Genomic DNA, 20501 nt, shown 5'->3' on the forward strand with positions numbered 1-20501 from the left:
CGTTGCCCGGCGGGGAAAAGGACTTTTACTGACAGAAAATCAGGGTTACAAATGTGGGTCCACCATTAAATGTATATTCAAATGGATTTGTGCCGAAATGTGGCGAAAAACCACATTATAGCTTGTCCCAAAAAAAAAAAAAAAAAAAAAACACATCACAGTATTTTACAGCTATACTGATAATAATCATAATCAGGGTCTCAAATTTTGAAATTAATGCGCTAAATGAAGAAATAACATGTTAGATCTGATGTCATTCAAGGTTTGATATATTTTATATAAAAGATATGATTATTTAAATATTTGCTTTGATTAAAAACATGTTGGCATCTGTAGTTTTGATGATGTATTATAAGCAGCTTAGAGCTAGTGTTAGGAAGTTAAACAGGTCATAATTATTTCTCTAATATCTATATTATATTGCTGTGACACCATTTCCTTCAAAAAATGTATGGATTTATTCAAGTTTCTCGCCAAAAGCTTAATTTTACGAGATTACAATTGAACACATCATGATAACGTTGTAATTTACCTTCACCCAATAGTCATTTTTACTGAGCAGAGCTTGAACTTCTCATAATGTAATGAAATGGCAACTCCGTTAACATTAGTAGCTCCGTTATTTAGCCAAGCAGGACTGCGCTGTCCACCGACTGCTAACAGGTAAAGTTACTAACTCTCCGGCTGATTTCAGCATGGATTTGTTGTTCACAGTGTAGCATCATCAGGGAATAGGGTGCGTCGCCTCAGGTTTAGCAGTAGTAGCGCCATGCTGTTGAGAGTTTTTTTTATCTCCGCCGTGGCTCCGGTTCCAAACAAACTGGAACATGATACAGCGTGCGTATGCGTCATTGTGCATGTGTTACTGTCGGAAAGCATCAAAGAGAAAACAATTGAGACGGAGGCATGACATTCCAAGGAATCTAACAACTAGGAACCGATCTCTGTTCCCATCCCCAGCGTTTTCCCTGCCTGCCAAAGTGGCAGATGTCCTGACGATTTTATTAGCCACTGCCAAGAATTTACCCGCATTTGGTGGGTGGCGGGTGCTAATTTCAGACCCTGATCATAATAAAACACAGTCTTGATGACTGATTAACTTTACAACATGAATTAATGAGGAAAGTCATCATAATTGCATGGCTAGTACTAATGTGAACTTTGTAACTACAAGCATTGAAATTGAACAGTTTAAGCGAGTCGTTTTCTCCTCATTAGCCAACTATTAGACTGTTGTCTGGCTATTAAATAGGCGTTATCAGTCAGCTATAAGCCCCATAGATGTGGGTCAATAGCGGCCTACTACACCCACTAGTAGGTTTTATCATCTATTCACATGGAAGATCACCGAAAGAAGAAATAAAAGAACACGAGCGACCTTTAGAAACCGTAGTAATTATGACAGGAGCAGAAGCAGAAGTCAGGTGCTGTAGTATAGACAGTGTGAAACTCCATAAAGGTTGGAGGTCGTGGACAATGGATGGAACACACACAACTCAGGGTTTTCACCCAGGAGACCGGAGTTTGCATCCCGTGTGAAACAAACAATGTGTAAAAGAAGTTGTAGTTTTGTTTCGTAAACCTGTTTATTTGCCTAAACCTAAAGAAGTTGTAGTTTTGTTGACTCAACCTAAATAAGTTGTAGTTTTAGCATGACCCACATCTGTGGTGCTTATAGCGACTGATAACACCTATTTAATGGCCTGATAACAGTGGAATCAGGTGCATTTATACTATGTGTGGTTCATGTAAATGACACCAGCATGATGAAAGGAAGCACCTTTACCGCATTTTTAGAGCCCTTCAAGTCCTGTGTTAAGTGGATACAAACATTAAGTAACACATTTAGTGAGGCAAGTTTATATAAATAGCACCTTTCAACAAGAAGGCAATTCAAAGCGCTTAACACAGCGACTTGGGTCTTTCATGTCGCCTTCTATTTGTGCAGTATATAAAACAATTACAGGAACAAGAAAAGCAATTGGCTTGACACAGCTCAAAGAACAGCCACACACATTTCCTCCTGCTAGAGAAGAAAATTCAATTGTGTCATAGCTGATTTGAGTATCAATACCAGGACAGCTTTATTTGTCAGTCCAAGTGAGAGCACATTGCAGCGTATCAGCATCACCCCTGACAGTAAAGGTACCATCAGTGCTCTTGAATCCTAATGATAAATATCAAAGGTCACAGGTTTGGTCGTTAATGACATCGCTCATGATGGCTTTTACATGCCAAATTAATTGCTGAGATCTGGGGATGCGGCAACGTTGTTAAAAAGGAGTCAGGGGGAAAAATGTTGCAGTCAGACGTTGAGATTTTAAACAAATCCCCAGGATAGTCAAACTTATTTGGAAGAGAAAACAAAAAGGGAACCGTCAAATTATTAGCCCAACTGTCCATTCAGCTATCTGTCTATCTTTTGCTTTTTCTGTTCTTGTGTTTAGTTGCTTTGTTTTGTTTTGTCTCCCAACCTCCATGTAAAGTGCCCTGGGGTTTCTTGAAAGGTGCTTTATAGATGCAAATTATTATTATTATTGTAAACATATCATCACCGTTTTCAGATCGACTTCCTAATCCAGCTATGACTTCCCCCCTATTTGCTATAGTTACTAGGGCTGCCGATCGATTAAAACATTTAATCGTGAATAATCGCAAATTGCTCACATATTTTTTATCCGTTCAAAATCTAAAATCTTAAAGGGAGATTTGTCAAGTATTATTATTATCATCAACATGGGAGTGGGCAAATATGCTTGCTTTATAAACAGCAGCTTTACATTTTTTTATTGGAAATCAATTAACAACAAAAAGCAATGACAGATATTGTCCAGAAACCCTCACAGGTACTGCATTTAGCATAAAACAATATGCTCAAATCATAACATGGCAAACTGCAGCCCAACAGGCAACAACAGCTGTCAGTGTGTCAGTGTGCTGACTTGACTATGACTTGCCCCAAACTGCATGTGATTATCATAAAGTGGGCATGTCTGTAAAGGGGAGACTCGTGGGTACCCATAGAACCCACATTCACATAGCTGGAGGTCAGAGGTCAAGGGACCCCTTGGAAAATGGCCATGACAGCTTTTCTTCGCCAAACTTTAGTGCAAGTTTGGAGCATTGTTTAGGCTCCTTTGCAACAAGCCAGTATGACATGGTTGGTACCGATGGATTCCTTAGGTTTTTCTAGTTTCATATAATGCCAGTATCTTCACTCTAGCTTTAACACTGAGCCCGCTACAACCTCCGAAAGATCGCAAGTTGTGTTAATGCATTAAAGAAATTAGAGGTGTTACACAAATTTGCGTTAACGCGTTATTATCGCATTAACTTTGACAGCCCTAAAAGTTATGCATACGCAGTTTTCCTATGCAATGAAGGATTATCACCAACATTCCGGACACGCTTTTGATTTTATCGCTGAATAAAGTGGTTTAAATTAATCTGGCTAAAGTGTTGGTTTGTTTACAACCAGACTGATCGTCTGACAGCTTGTGAATCTGACTTTGTTGTAGAACTGTCATTGCGTTTCAAGTCATTTTGTGTGTACAATGTTGTCTTGAAAGATGCAATGACGAGTAAGGTAACAAAAATGAGTTTAAAAGAGCAAAATTATCCTTTAAAAAGAAACAAAAAATATAGATGAAGTCGGGGTATAGTGAATGCCTGGTTCGACTAGAGGGTTGTTACAGAGAACCATCTGAGAAGCCGTCATTGGAAACTGTTTCGAAAAGGGCAGGCACATTCAAAAATACTTGGCAGGTGATTGGATGAACCATCCGTCAATCAAACTTTTGCTCTCCAGCTCTGATATAACTGATGCTATTGTAACATCTACGCTAACCTTGAGGTTACCCCAGGTGTAAGTGCTATATAAATACTGTTAAACTATCAAAACGCTCAATATACGGAGAAATACACACAGCCCGTATTCAGATATTGTGCGTTTGAAACAAGCCGTTAGGATTTCTGTCCATTTGTGATGTCACAAATATACAATATTTAGATCATTACACGGTTTTAAAAGTAGACATTCTAAATGTGTCCCAGTTTATTTCCTGTTGCAGTGTATGTGAATAACATCAGCTGACAGGAAGTAAACATGGACTCAAGCTGTTGCCTAGCAACGCAATTCCGTTGCAATTCCATTGAAATGCACTAAAACGGAGCGTTTCAGACAGAGGGTAAACACAGGTATATTCAGGCAGACAGTACAAGGTAAATAATGTGTTTTTTGAACATTACAGCATGTAAACATGTTCTAGTAGAAACACAAAATACAAGTATGAACCTGAAAATGAGCACAATATGGGACCTTTAAGAGCCGCCGTTGTTGCTTAGAGGGAACAGTCACCTCTCTGTGTCGTTACACACACCTAAGCCACGCACGTAGTTGGTTGCAGCTCCTTACAGGATGCTGATTGGTCCGTTGTCTGGCTCACCGGACACAAATGCATTACTTGAAGCCTAAAGAGATGAATTTTCATGCGATATGTGATCCCGCAAGTTAAGTCATTTTATTCCTCAAACAAAATGACTCGAGGAGAAGAGAACAAATGATAAAAATCGGGGGGTGTGTGTGCCACTTGAATGTCCTGCTCCTCTCAGCTCGTCTTGGCCCTCTTATTCTGATGTTCCTTTTGGTAAATGTGCGAGGTCAGGCTGTTCTGACTGCTGGGCAATAGGGACAGGTGCTGTGACAGAGGGGCTGGAGGAGGCCTATTCTACCCTGACACCTGCTGTGATAATATGACACAGTGCTTCAGGACAGTTACAACAGAAGTTGGCAGCATTCAGGAGATGGAAAGTGAATATATGATAGGTCAAGTATGAAAGCTCTATTTAGAAGCTGTTCATCACACTGTTGAACCCCAGGGAAGCCAATCCACTAACACTCATAACTGGTCTCATTTTATTCTGTACAATTTCCTCCTTTTGGCAACTCACTACATTCGCACATAGTACAGCTTTCTGATGCCTTGTATAATGAAGGCATTAAAAGAATCACGCTCACCAGCAGTTGCTACTTACTCTCCTGTCCCCGCTCCTTGTTTTTGAGCTGTAGGAGTTTGTGTTCCCGCTGCTGCTTCTCCATCTCCTGCTCGTGACGCTGGTGCTCCATCTTCCTCTGGTGCTCCAACAGCTCCTGTTGGTGCTTGAGCGCCAGCAAGTCCTGTTGGTGCTGGTGGAGAGAGAAACAAGACTATAGAAAGAAGAAAGTACAAGGAGACAGAGAAGATGCGTAAAGGACACTACAGAGCATGAGCAACATGATATCACAACATATCAGAAGACATTGTTTTGATGAGGTGTGCTGTAGCCACAACCAAAGAACGGATATTGATAAGAAGTGAAAGTCAATTGTTCGTTCCGTTGCAACGTCAGCGCCCGGCAGCAGAGCTACGCCTCTGCCATTTTGGACTGAAAGAGACTACCGGACGCCAGTAAAACGTCCGCCTACAAAGTGCCGTACAAAATTTAATTATTTTTTATTCTATTGTCATAATTTTAATGTTTCTACCAACATGACCTGTGTTAGACAATACAAATATTATAAATATGCATACTACTATAACTATCTACTTACTTACTTTACTTACTTATTTATTTATTAAACTTTTTGGCCCTGACGCTTCCCAGAGGAGCATAAAGTGAGCGATGGACATTAATGGAAGTTAGAAAAATCCCAATCTCAAACTTTTTCATGTCAAGGATCCAAAATAGAGTCCAACAGACCACAGACCATGGATGTAGAAGAGGGTCCAGTAGACCACAGACCATTGATGTAGAAGAGGGTCCAACAGACCACAGACCATGGATGTAGAAGAGGGTCCAACAGACCACAGACCATGGATGTAGAAGAGGTTGTGTCCTGGTCTTTTGTCCAGCGTGTTAGTAAATAAACTACAACTACATTAAATTCTGTTGATATCATGCTACTAGCACTACTAACTACTGGCCGATAGCCAGTTGTTTGGGAACAGAGACGTTAATACATCCACCACGGTACAGGCTGACAGCTGACACATGGGTGTATTAAAAGATAATAAAAGTGATGAATTACAGTCAATATATCCATTATTACAGCCGCATACAGCTAGCAGGAAGCTGGCAGAACCGGATATGTCATATGAGCGTGCACGGCGGTGCAGTCCCGTGGGTCTGATGACCGTTCATTATGTCGAGGAAAATAACTCTGGATTCGGTTATTTTACAACTTTTAGGACATAATGGTTTAAATGAGGCCTATTTAAGCGTTCTTACTGGGAAGTTGATTTACCTAAAAAAAATGATCCTCTGATTTACAGACGTCTCTTTATACATCCATGGCCACAGACTTATGATGGCGTTTTCAGTCCAAAATGGCGAATGTGATATCACAGCGCCATCAAACATCCATCGTCAAAAAAACACCGGAGTTTCACCTCTTTGTTTCTGAACTCTTTGGCCACACGGCATAAGAATCAAAGAATCCAACGCTTATTCGAAAGGACATGACATCACCTAACCAAGTCCAATGTGCTAAATGCTAACTAAGAGACTGAGCAGGCTGGAGAATACACATCAGAGTTATTTTCATACCAGATTGATCATCCTCATTGGCTGACTTTGTGGTCGTGGCAACACCAGGGAGGCTTTTTAGCGAAGTGAGTCACATACAGAATCCACACATACACAGAGACAAGGTTTTATTGGGGCCAAGGTTCCCATGGGGATGACTAAGCAAAATGCTGCCACCAGATCAGATTACACACACATCACTTAAGCGTACACATGCCTCCTCTTGTCCTTCACAAGGTGCATTTCTGCCAAGTACAGTCCTACAGTAAGCTGTATCCAAGGAAGGACTCCCTAAAACTCCACTCACCTTGACATGCTCCTGCAGCTGGACTTCGTGTTGCCGCGACAGCTGCTCATGCTGCCTCTGGAACTCGGCGATCAGGAGCTGTCTCTGGAGCTGCTGCTTGTGTTTGAGAGTCACCAGCTCCTGCTGCAGCTGCTGCTCCTGGTGGTCTGCAGGAGATGTTCAAGACATTAGAGCTGTTTGTATTAAATAGCCAGGATTTAAACACGACAAGCGGAGATCATCCCCACTTACTAATGACTGGCCCGCGGCCTGATTCGGAGGACGCGGGGCAAGCTGTGGAGACGGGCGGCGTAGGGTGGGGTTGGGGAACCAGGCCGAAGGGGGACTGCTGGTGATGGTGGTGGTGGTGGTGGTGGGGGTGGTCCACTACGCGCAGGTCCATGGGAAGGATGGCTGTGGCGTTGGGGGGCACCTGCATGGGCAGTGCTGCCGTGCTCACGTCCACTGGAGGAGGAAGGAGGGAGACAAGATGGAAACAAGCACGTAAAGATGGAGTTTATTTAGAACCTTTTTATTATTAATATTGTTGTATGTTATTAATTTAAAAATATATATATATATATATATATATTTATATTAGGGCTGTCATCGATTAAAATATTGAATCGCGATTAAGCTCAAATTTAATCGCATATTTTTTATCTGTTCAAAATGTACCTTAAAGGGAGATTTGTCAAGTATTTAATACTCTTATCAACATGGGAGTGGGCAAATATGCTGCTTTATGTAAATCAATTAACAACACAAAACAAAGACAGATATTGTCCAGAAACCCTCACAGGTACTGCATTTAGCATAAAACAATATGTTCAAATCATAACATGGCAAATTGCAGCCCAACAGGCAACAACAGCTGTCAGTGTGTCAGTGTGCTGACTTGACTATAACTTGCCCCAAAACTGCATGTGATTATCATAAAGTGGGCAAATCTGTAAAGGGGAGACTTGTGGGTATCCAGAGAACCCATTTACATTCACATATCTGGAGGTCAGAGGTTAAGGGACCCCTTTGAAAATGGACATGACAGTTTTTCCTCGCCAAACTTTAGTGAAAGTTTGGAGCATTATTTAGCCTCCTTCGCAACGAGCTAGTATGACATGGCTGGTACGGATGGATTCTTTAGGTTTTCTAGTTTCATATGAGTCCACTACAACCTCATTTTAAGTTACCTTAAAGAAATTAGTTGTGTTAGTTAGGTATCGTGTTAACTTTGACAGCCCCGATCTATATACTGTACACAGATATTATTTAGTTATTTTTCTGATTTATTCATCCATTCATTCATTTTGGATTATTATTATTATTTGATTATTTGATTATTTAATTATCTATGCCCCTGCGAGCACAATAACAATAATGTATAAATAAAGTGTGATAGAATGTGAAGGTATGTGTACGCATGTCCCGGTATGCTAGTTGTCCAGTGTTTGTTATGTTTTGTGTGTGAATATTTGCACAAGAGTGGAAAAAATACAAATATTTGAGTAAAAAAACAAAACAAGAACATGCAGCAATAAAGTACTTCAATGCAGATTTCTAGATTAAAAACACAGTTGCAAATCACAGGCTAAAAATGAACCACAAAAAGAACACATGCGCACGTTATCCACGGCTCAAAGCCCGGTCTCCTGAGGGAATTATTAAAGTACATTTCTTCTCAGAATATCTGTCTATAGTACAACATTGATTTGATGTCCAAAATGTTTAATATGCTTTGACAGCAGCCAAATCACCCTGTCCTCTCTGATCCAAATAAGACACATGCAGCCTTGACTGTTGCACTCAGCATTACACTTCATATTGGTTGTTGGCAAACTAGGGACTTAAGCCTGTTTTAGAGTTGTACACATTAGGAAAGAGCATTAGCAATAACTGTCTGGGATTCAGATCAGAGCTAAGCAAAGTGTATAGGAAGCCTCTTTACACGCATCATCCACACAAACATCCTTCTCAGAGAAACCCTGTGCACACACACTTTCACACATTTATGTACACAGATGACAAAATAGCACACGCACGGGGTAGAATGATGAAACATGGCAGCAGAGAGCAAAAACAATCCCCCTGCAACATGAGTTTTGCAGCAGGGATTTGCTGACACGCACACAGACTTACTGTGTGTGTGTGTGTGTGTTTCCACTTTGACTGTGTGTATGTGTGAGCAGTGCTGACAGTGTACAGTATGTTTATGCTCTGTCCGTGTGTATTTTCTACGGAGAAAGCAAGGTTGTGCGTGATGTTGAAGAAGATGGAACGACGTCGCCAAATATCCCCACTAGGGATGTCCATAATGAACCGTTTAACCGTTAACCGACATTAAGCATTTTAACTGATCAACACTATTGGTTAAAACGGTTAAAATAAATGTTAATAATGAATTAAAAAGCTGAGCGTCTCAGAGGAGCGGCTCGTCTCTTTAAGGAGAAAAGTTGGGCCACCTTAACAGTCCACTTTAAGAGGCGGCGCCGGAGTTGCAGGATACAGGAAGTTGGCTCCGGTCTCTCCATGGATGTATTAAAAGAACAGCTCCAGCTCGCTTGCGCGGAGTGGAGGAGTTGTAGTTTCGTAGCATTTATTCACCGACAAATGAACTGTACACACACTGCTACACCTACGTTCACAGCTAGAACGCCACCAACAACCTCACACTCACCGCCAACACACACACGGTCTGTTGGAAACTCACTAAAGTTACGCAGACTCCATGTGCGGCGGCGAGCACGAAGCCTCCGGCAATGCTAGAGCTGCTAACGTGACACTTACGTGCGCTCGAGACACTACACGCAGCATCGTAGCTGCTATGTTAACGTTCCCGGACGGTGAACTGGGGACTACCGTCAACCAATATCTGTTGTGCTCCTGCAGCTGGTACGAGGCACAAATCTTGTCTGTTAACGATTAATAATCGGTTAACGAGGGTCGGTTATCGTTTAAGAACATTTTTCAAAATGAGCATCCCTACTACACGCACACTGTATCTGTCACAACATCCTAAAACAAAAAGGTCACAGGTATGAGCTGCAGATGTCACGTCAAACAAGTTAAAATATCACTGAAGCACAAAAACAAAATCTAAATGACTTGATACAAAAAGTGTTTGTGTTCCATCCCTTCCATATGTTCCATTCAGTCTGCAGCCTGTATTCCTGCTTTATCTGAATAATCCGGTGAAGTAGTACAGGCTGTTGAAACACTAAGAGCAAACACAGGGAAAGGCAACAGCCCCGCTGCATCAACATGGTTGACATGCACAAACCAGAGTATTAGTGCAATCAGATTATTTCTCCAAAACAAGCAAACAACACAGCAGCTTACACGCAAACTGTAGTAGAACCCGACAACATGACTCTCGCGGTCGTATGCCTCCGCCAACCAGTCAGGTTGCAGTTCACATCCGTGTCTGTCTAAAATGTCATCGCTTCATCATTTTATCCTGTTAGACATTTGTGTGAAATTGTCATAATTAGGACATGAATTCTTGAGTTATGGACAAAAATGTGTTTTGTGAGGTCAGTGACCTTTGACCTTTGACCACCAAAATCTAATCAGCAAGTTTCCTCAAGGCGTTCCTGAGATATCGTGTCCACGAGGATGAGATGGACGTGAGGTCATAGCGACCTTTAGGGATGCACCGATTTGACTTTTTCAGTCCCAATAGCAATACCTGGGCTCTGGGTATCGGCCGATACCGAGTACCGATCCGATACCAGTGTTAATAAGCTGTATGCCTCACTGTGTGGAAGTCAGCGGGATCAGTATTTTATGTGTAAGGAAACATCTTGACTTAAACATTGCTTTCCTAACTTTGTAAAACAAAATGTAACAAATAAATGCCTAAATAGAAATTTACTGAATTATTTATTATCAAAATGATAATAATATAATAATAATAATTCAAGTGTTAACCTTTTTAATGCAGCAACAAATTGGTCAAAACTTAAACAGGAATTAAAATGTCAGTATATAATGTATATAGTATATAAACATAGAACTGAAGTTAATAGATCGGCCCCATTGTCACCGATACCCGATCCAGCTGTTTGAGTCAGTATCGGCCCGATAGCTGATCCGAATGAGTTCATCTTTGAGTCCCAGTGGATGTTTGTGCCAAATTTAAAGAAATTCCCTTCAGGAGTTCCTGAGATATTCACGGGAATGGACCGGACGTATGTACGTACAGAAAAACACTGACTGCCTGAAAAATAATGTTCTTGGCCACGGCTGTCGCAAAAGCAGAGGCATAAACGCATAAACGTGTGCTTGTGATTTTTAGGTTGTAGTGTACTCAGTTTTAGCTAGAGTAAAGATAGTGGTATCATATGAAACTAGAGAACCTAAGGAATCCATCGGTACCAACCATGTCATACTAGCTTGTCGCGAAGGAGGTTAAATAACGCTCCAAACTTTCACTAAATCTTGTCGAGGAAAAACTGGCATGGTCATTTTCAAAGGGGTCCCTTGACCTCTGACCTCCAGATCAGTGAATGTAAATGGGTTCTATGGGTACCCACAAGTCTCCCCTTCACAGACATGCCCACTTTATGATAATCACATGCAGTTTGGGGCAAGACATTTTTTGATGCTAAATGCAGTACCTGTGAGGGTTTCTGGACAATATTTGTCATTGTTTTGTGTTGTTAATTGATTTCCAATAATAAATATATACATACATTTGCATAAAGCAGCATATTTGTCCACTCCCATGTTGATAAAAGTATTAAATACTTGACAAATTTCCCTTTGAGGTACATTTTGAGCATGTAAAAAAATGTGCGATTAATCATGATTACACATGTTAATCGATTGCCAGCCATACTATATATAGATAAAGCAGTTAAAGTAAGGTAAAACCAGATCTCTAGTTTGAGTTGCTGTGTGTTACAAAAAACAAGATTTTTTATTGTGTTTTATAAATGGGTTAAAAAATATCTTCAAAATCATGCCACCAACTGACTTCTCAATGTGTGCTTGATATCTGAACTCAAGATCAAAACCTCCCGTGTTATCAGTCAGTCTTTTTCTGATCGATATCTGCTCCGTAGAGAGCCACCTTGCACCGCGCCGAGCCCTCTGCCAGTTATCAATACCCCAAAGCCAGTGGAGAGCGTCTCCGACCTATCACGGATGTCCTGGCCTCCCCGGTGACCAATGAGGTGGCGATGGAGTTGCAGTTACTTGCTGAGATAGCCAATGACATCTTTGGTACCGGGCAGGTTTTTGAGTGCGGGAGGAAACTTAACACCACCCAACGGGACAGCAGGGAGAGAAGAAAGGGTGTGGCCCGGGGGCAGACACGCTGGGGCTTCACTGGAGCATATGTGTGTGTGTGTGTGTGATTGTGTCACTATACTTGTGAGGACTTGTTTGAAAGCCGGACATTAGAAGTGACTACTTTTTCTTTTGGACCCTTAGTTTGAAAAGATGAAAGAGCGAGGCTTAAGCCAAGACTGAGGGTTTGATTTATAGAGTCCACGAGATACATGCACTGTTCTTAATGTTAATCTAAGACTGCTGCTTTTATCAACATTTATCATGAGGTTTCATCCATTTTTTAAGGGTAAAGGTCAGGCATGTAGTGATGAGGAAGCTGTGCGTGTTAAAATGATCCCTTGCACCTCTGACCTACAAACGTGTATGTTTGTCACGTCCAGATAAACAAGCGTATAGAAAGCGAGGCTCATTAGAAGATGCCACTGGTAGTCATTCTCCCTCCCAACAGCCTGTGCCAATCATGCAAACAAAGCCTTTCCCTATGAACCGCGGTAAACGTCCAGCCCACCACCGCTTTCCATTCTCTGTAAACGCATACGTGTATACACACACACATGCCTGTGTCAACTGCTTACACACATATTTAATAAGCAGTAAACATCGAGGCCAAACAAACAAAACCTTTCTTGTTGGATCAGTGCACTTCAAACGTAGTGCCACTCTGCCATGCGGGACCCGCTCAGAGGGACCCCGGCGCCAGCTATTCTAGCCCCACGGCGACAAACATGCACTGAGCATCACATCAATTAACGCCTTTTCTACTGTATATTTTCCCATACAGACTTTTGGCGGGGCAAGCTTTGGACCGGGAGTCCTGCCGCCCCTGTTTCTTCTAAATAGGGCTCTGGGTGACCTCGCTCTCGCTCTCGCTCTCGACCCCACGCTATTTATGTACGGTACGGCCTTACTTAGTAAGCATGCCACAGGCTTCACAAAGGCGGTTTGTTTTCACAGACAAATGGGGCTCCCACCCCCAAAAAACGACAACGTAAAGATATGGACACATTCGGCTTCTACGCTTTCACATGCAGCAACAAAATCCAAGCAGTCCATTTGGGAAAATGAAAGGCAAACGCACGCAAAGTAATCTGTGACATCTACTGGATTTGACAAGCTAATAAAAAGATATCAAACATTTACAAAGAGGGTGATAATCAGAATCATGATTCATAGGGCAAACAGGGCGGAGTGAGTGCCTCCGTGATAGGAGGCGGCCTGAGCACATGGAGTCTTAAAGCAGCAGTAGGCAGAATGTTTTTTGCATCATTGGGCAAAAATTCCATAATAACCTTTCAGCATATTGTGAATCAAGTGTTCTGAGAGAAAACTAGACTTCTGCTCCTCCTCATGGCTCTGTTTTCAGGCTTTAAAAAATCTAGCCCGTGACGGGAGACTTTGGCCAATCACATTTCAGAGAGAGAGAGCATTCCTATTGGCTGTTGAATCAACGGAGGCAGCTGTCAATCACTCGCCAACTCCAATCAAGCAATCAAACTAGGCAGCGCTGATCAAATATGAATCAATATTCTGTTACTGTAATGACTATTTCTCTCCTCAAATGTGTTCAGAAACATCTTGTTGTTACTGTTTAGCTGTAAAATGAGAAAGTTTGCTCTGGCTGGTGGGCGGTTCTTGGTATTTCCTCAACTGATCTCAACATGGCGGTCAGGTCACAAATTTTCTCATTTTACAGCTAAACAGTACACTACAAGATGATTCTGAACACATTTTACGCAAGAAATAGGCATTACAGAAACAGAATATTGATTCATATTTGATCAGCGCTGCCTAGTTTGACCATTTGATTGGAGTTTATGAGTGATTGACAGCTGCTCAGAGACGGCAAGGCTCCAGCTCGGCTCTGATTGGTTGTTTTCCTCCCGTCTGTGAAATCTTGCAGATGCAATTAGGAGCACCGGAGGACACATGATTTTTTTTTCAGATTACCTGTCTCATGCACTACTGTCAGGATATAGTGACCATTTTATAAAAATAACTTATTTTCATCATCTTAGCTCCAGTTCTTCCCACTGCTGCTTTAACCTCGTGCCAAAATGGTTACCAAGACTGTGTCACTTGATTTGAATGAACAACCTAAGCTGCACCACCTCCACCCACCAAGATTCCAGCAGTTTTGACTGGAGTGGAATTTATTGAAGAGGCACAACAACAAGCACAAAAAAATTACACTTGCGCTTGATAAAAATGGAACTGCGTCCGCACAAAATTTTTTATGTAGTGTCATATTGTGTTTCCATGCAGTATCACGTACATGTATGTGTTATTCTGTTAACATGGCTGGTCACTTACAAGACCGGTGACCAATGGCCGGCTGCAAGGCTGACGCAAGACAGAAAAAAACTAATTTCAGCCACTTATCCTCAAGCTGAGGGGCTTCAAGTGCAGGGACAGAGAAGGAGAGGAAGAGGGAGGTGGTGTAATCACTCCTCAGACCAGCTACTGAGAGGCTAACCACACCGGCTGGCACATTAACATTGTACTGAGGGGCATAGCCATCTGCCAGGTTGTGATGTTAGCTACACATAGGTATAGGTATTTAGGAACTTGGACCTGTTGATATATTTAAGTGTCAACTAGGGCTGTCAATCGTTTCAAATATTTAATCGCAAATTAATCTCACATTTTTTATGTTCATTTTTTTTAAATGTATCTTAAAGGGAGATTTGTCAAGTATGTAATACTCTTATCACCATGGGAGTGGACAAATATGCTGCTTTATGTAAATGTATGTATATATTTATTATTGGAAATCAATTACCAACACAAAACAATGACAGATATTGTCCAGAAACCCTCACAGGTACTGCATTTAGCATAAAACAATATGCTCCAATCATAACATGGCAAACTGCAGCCCAACAGGCAACAACAGCTGTCAGTGTGTCAGTGTGCTGACTTGACTATGACTTGCCCCAAACTGCATGTGATTATCATAAAGTGGGCATGTCTGTAAAGGGGAGACTCGTGGGTACCCATAGAACCCATTTACATTCACTGATCTGGAGGTCAGAGGTTAAGGGACCCTTTTGAAAATGGATATGACAGTTTTTTCTCGCCAAACTTTAGTGCAAGTTTGGAGCGTTATTTAACCTCCTACGCAACAAGCTAATATGACATGGTTGGTACCGATGGATTCTTTAGGTTTCCTGCTTTATCTTCACTCTAGCTTTAAAACTGAGCCCACTACATCCTAAAAATCACAAGCTGCATTTATGCATTAAAGAAATTAGTGGCATTAAAACAAATTCGCGTTAACGCGTTCTTATCGTGTTAACTTTGACAGCCTGCACTACAGTCTACACCTGAACCACACTCGTTTTCTACCATAAGTTAATGTTTCATCTTTTTGGGTCAAATTGGTTCATGACATGAGACGTGGAGATTCTACAAAATCAACATTTATCAAAACCTGCTGTTGTGATTTGATTAAAGGCACTGTTTGTAACTTCTTACACGTATAAATCAATCCAGGTCGGTGTCCCATGCGCTCGTGTGTGGCTACGCTGTTCAGACTCAGACTCCAACACAAACTACACGGAAGTACCAAAACCTCTTGGTTGTATCTAGTAAAGCCCATCTGTTAAACAGTGTTGGCCGCGGTCGGAGGGCGCGGGGGAGACCGTAGCTTTGGTCTCCAGGGCCGGAGTCTCTGCTGTCCTCTGCTCCTCTGTCTGCTTGCCTTCACTCACACACCGCGCTCGTTCTCTCTCTTTCGCTCCACTCTCACGTGCATGCGCGCACACTCCACACTGCAGAAGAGTTAGTTTAGCTCTGAGAATATCTAGTGAATGTACAGTGGACGTTTGTGCAGAAATAACTGCTGCAGCTCCTCCAGACCAACAGAGGTTTCCCGTGTCTTGTGAAGTGACGGGGCTCCGCAGAGTGATACGTTATCGTCTCCGACCAAAACTCCGGTGTCTCCCTTGTTCCCTCCGGCCGCGGTCAGGAGGCTGAGGCAGGAAAAGCCAACACTAGGATCAGCATTGATTCATGGAGAGACCTTCGTCTGGTCAGCTAACATTACTGCCAAGCAGCTGAAATATAGAGTGATATTGTGCTTTTAGCTGACGTGTGTCGCCTCACTGTTTTGAGGGATGCTCGTTCATGTCTATGTAGAGTGAGCACAAGGGCGAGCAACAGGACGCTGACTTTTGTTGACTTAACGGCCACAGGTGTCGCTGTTAACAAGACATTTCTGATTCTTATAGAGTCCCTTTAAGTATCTTTTCTAAACTGTACAATGCTGTAGCTGTGTTTTCTACTGAACAGACCCTAATTTGTTAGATGTTATTTAGTCTATAATTTATAGGCTGTTTTAAAGTGCTGTCAGAAGGTTTGATAGCACACAGGAATCACGTCTGTGTCACTGAGAGTCCCCGGTCGAGCTGACATGGCGACAACAATCCTCAGGAGCATTTTACAGTAAACAAAGCTTTGTGAATGGAAGCGGCAGACAAACAGGGCGACATACAGCACCCAGCAGGATGCAGGCACCTGTGAAGTAATTAGCCCATCAGCTTACAAGGACGGCACTCTGTGAATGTGGCATGAGGTAATGGTGCTGAGCCAACGGGAGGAGAGGCGGATGCACACGCTGACTCATCCTGACAGCACCGGACATGATAATGCTAACATTCCCACTGCTAGCATGGCACCCGATTCGACTGTCATCCCTATTAAATAGTTGTTATCAGACACTATAAGTACCATAGATGTGGGTCAATTGGGGCCTATTACGTTGTAAAAGTGAAAGTGAAACTTAAAAGCAACACGTTCTAACATGTTGTAAAAATGAGTGAAACATCACCTTTCGAACACAAACAAAAATACTTCTTTGGGTTTAAGCAACAAAAATACAACTTCTTTGTGTTTAGGCAATACAATTACAACCTATTTAGGTTTAGGCAATAAAACTACAACTTCTTTAGGTTTAAGCAATAAAACTACAACTTCTTCAGGTTTAGGCAAAAAAAAAAAAGGTTAAGCCTATAAAACTACAACTTATTTAGCTTTAGGCAATAAAACTACAACTTCTTTAGGTTTCGGCAAAAAAACATTTAGAATTAGGCAATAAAACTACAAATTCTTTAAGTTTAGGCAAACAGAACAGATAGGTTTCGGCAATAAAACTACAACTTCTTCAGGTTTAGGCAATACAACTACAAAGCATTTAGGTTTAGGCAACAATACTACAACTTCTCTTCTTTAGGTTTTTTGCAACAAAACTACAACTTCTCTTCTTTAGGTTTAGGCAATAACACTACAACTTCTTTAGGTTTAGGAAAAAAAACAGTTAGAATTAGGCAATAAAACTACAACGCAATTAGGTTTAGGCTATAAAACTACAATGCATTTAGGTTTAGGCTATAAAACTACAATACATTTAGGTTTAGGCAACAAACTACAGCCTCTAGTGAAAACCCTGAGTTTTGTGTCACATCCATCATCCCGACCCCACCCCTTATGAGTTTCACACTGTCTATACTACAGCGCCTGACTTCCGCTTCTGCTCCTGTCATAATTACTACGGCCGCTGTCGTGTTCTTTTATACCTTCTTTCAGTGATCTACCATGTAAATAGATGATAGAACCTACTAGTGGGTGTAGTAGGCCCCTATTGACCCACATCTATGGGGCTTATAACTGACTGATAATGCCTATTTAACAGTCAGACAACAGTCTAATCGGCTGGGCAGCCCAAGGCAGGTCACAACAGGGGTCTTCATTGTTTCTTACATCATCATCACATGAAAACTTTGCAAGTCTAAAATGCAGCTGACAACTATTTTTAAAAGTATGCAGTCGGTTCGAAATGTGTTGTAAATGTGTAGCAGCGAAAGGATCATTAAAGCTATGAAGGACCATTATAGATGAGGGGCGGAAGTAAGATAAACTCTGTTGATTTCCAGACAGGAAATCATGTTTACTTTGTGGAATCCTATGATGGAGTTGTGAGGCTGCAGGCACGGTGATGTGAAATCTGGCTGGACTCACCAAAAACAACTGACAGAAACACGGCTGGTGAAATGTGCCTCCTCTCTGTCCCTCGTCTTATCATCCATCACTCTGTGTGCCCGTTTATCCCTGACTCTGCCCACCCTCCCTCCCTCCCTCCCTCCTCTCACCCCCCCGTCTCGCCGTGATCAGGCTAAGATCATGGATCACACAGAGGGAGTTATGTATAGACCAGGATTCCAGGGGAATGCTCCTTGCCCCACCGGGCATCTATGCACTCAGACAAAACCCACATGCATGTTTAGTCACAGTTTAGGAGGAACACGCTCATTTAAAATTCTAAAGTAGCCAAGACAGCGTGTGTCTGTGTGTCTGTGTGTGTGTGTGTGTGTGTGCGTGTGCGCGTGTGCGTGTGTGCGTGTGTCTGCGTGTGTGTGTGCGTGTGTGTGTGTGTGATAAAAACAAAGCAAGTGACAGCAGCGCAACGCTGGTGGATTAAGAATGAGTAGTAATCGCTGACATAGTGTTACCCAGCCGTGAGCCCCCCAGGTTGCTTTAGCAGAGGGAGGGAAGGCAAACGCCCATGGCGACTGGTGGGATTGTGGCCAGCAGTTGGTTGGTAAAAGGGGGGGTGCTAGAGACGGAGGAAGGACCAATGATGGTCGGCAACGCGTTCACACATGGTCTGCATGTGCAGTTCAGCACTTTACTGTCAAGTCAGGGATGGGTGTGTGTCTGTGTCTGTGTGTGTGTGTGTGTGTGTGTGTGTGTGTGTGTGTGCATGTTGATATATGTGATTGCATGTCCCTGGAGTGTGGCAGCTTGTACTGTATGTCACCACCTCTTTGTTTTTCTTCATCCCTCTTTCTCTCCTTCTCTGGTCAGTGTCCATGGACCGACTCCAACCGGGTAAAGCAATCGAAAGCAACTAATCGAGTCATTTAAAGAGATAAACTCAGGGAAATGGGAAGGTAGAATGTACTTATAAAACAAATTGCTGACATTTAGACACGTGTGTTGTCTGTGTGTTTATACATGCACATACGGATTTAGGTCATGTGTACGTAGGTGCAAGGTATGCCTGTATCTATTTGTGCAGAAATACCAATTTATGTTAAGGTATATTGTATATCGATATGCATGTTTCCATATTATTATTTGCACGTTAGGTATTGTTATGTACATGCACAATATACCACAAATCAATATAAGTTCAACTGTTTTGGAACTACATCTGTATACAGTATGTATACATGTTCTTTTCTATCAACATGAACTAATAAAAAGAGATAAAAAAAACACCTTAACTAGCCTATCTACGAGCTCTATCACTGTTCTGTGCACTGGCCACCAACCAAACAAAACTCTTATTATTAAATGATGCAGGAACAGAAAATGTAATCCACAAACATTTTTGATCAGAGAATAAAACACTTTTGCGGAACATTTCAGAACATTTCTTCCAGAGCTGAGCGATCAACAAACTAAAAAGTGTTCTCCAAAAACTGATTTGTTGAATTTAAAGTCCTCGTTTTGTTTAAAAACTTTCATGCATGTTTCCCTACACACACACACAGACACACAAACACATGCAAGTGCACAATAGGCTGTGTGGGGAGGGAACAGACGCAGCCACCGCCATCTGCTCCATTCAGTTTAAAAGGCTGCACTGAGTGGTGCTGAGCAAGAGTCTCTCCATACATCACTACCATTCAATAAACACTGCCACTACTCAAAGCTGCGCGCCCACACAGCAAATGAACACACGGACATACGCTCCTCTGCTCAAATAAACACACACACACACACACACATACATACACACCCGGTAACATATCCATAGGCTGAATGAGTTTATATAAACACATGCATGCCTTCGGGATACACACCAACTAAACACAATACAACTATTTTACATCATATATAAACTTGTCCTGAAAAGCACACAATAAATTACAAAACCTGAATGAGAATTTCCAGCATCCACACACCAAATAAAACAAGAGATCTGTGCATAACAACATGAGCTCTTACCCATCAGTTGTGCTGTGCGGTCCGGTTGTTGTGTGTGTGTGTGTGTGTGTGTATGTGTGTGTGTGTGTGTGTGTGTACAGTATCTGAGAGAGAAAGAGAGAGAGAGAGAAAGTGTGTGTTTGTAGCCAAAGTGAGACTCTGAACGGAGCTGTAAAGTCCACTGTAGCGAGAAAAATACAGCAGACCAACCTGGTTTTTGCGTAGTGAGAACAGATCTCTCTCCCTCCCTGTCTTTCACACTCTCCGTCTCTCACTCTATCGCTTCTCTGGGTTTCTCTCACTGACGTTCTTCGCTCTGCCCTCCGGCTGCCACTCTCTCTCCCTCCCTCTGTTCCTCTGGTCCCCTCCC

The 20501-nt window shown here is 42.1% G+C and overlaps 1 protein-coding gene across 8 annotated transcripts in view; it reads right to left on the reverse strand.

The window, feature by feature from the left end:
* Nucleotides 1-20501, reverse strand: part of hdac4 (histone deacetylase 4) — a 212618-nt gene that overhangs the window by 79394 nt on the left and 112723 nt on the right. Inside the window, exons 1-5 of one of the 8 annotated variants that reach the window (XM_037789078.1) lie at nucleotides 20342-20435; nucleotides 20153-20235; nucleotides 7103-7315; nucleotides 6872-7017; nucleotides 5035-5206 (exon numbers count right to left, since the gene is read on the reverse strand). In XM_037789078.1, the coding sequence (XP_037645006.1) occupies nucleotides 5035-5206; nucleotides 6872-7017; nucleotides 7103-7315; nucleotides 20153-20156 (535 nt within the window). In that variant the 5' untranslated portion in view covers nucleotides 20157-20235; nucleotides 20342-20435. The other 7 variants (XM_037789077.1, XM_037789079.1, XM_037789080.1 and 4 more) reach the window with 7 other exon arrangements.

Source organism: Sebastes umbrosus, chromosome 13 (assembly GCF_015220745.1).
Source record: "Sebastes umbrosus isolate fSebUmb1 chromosome 13, fSebUmb1.pri, whole genome shotgun sequence".
In the NCBI taxonomy this organism is placed as follows: domain Eukaryota; kingdom Metazoa; phylum Chordata; class Actinopteri; order Perciformes; family Sebastidae; genus Sebastes; species Sebastes umbrosus.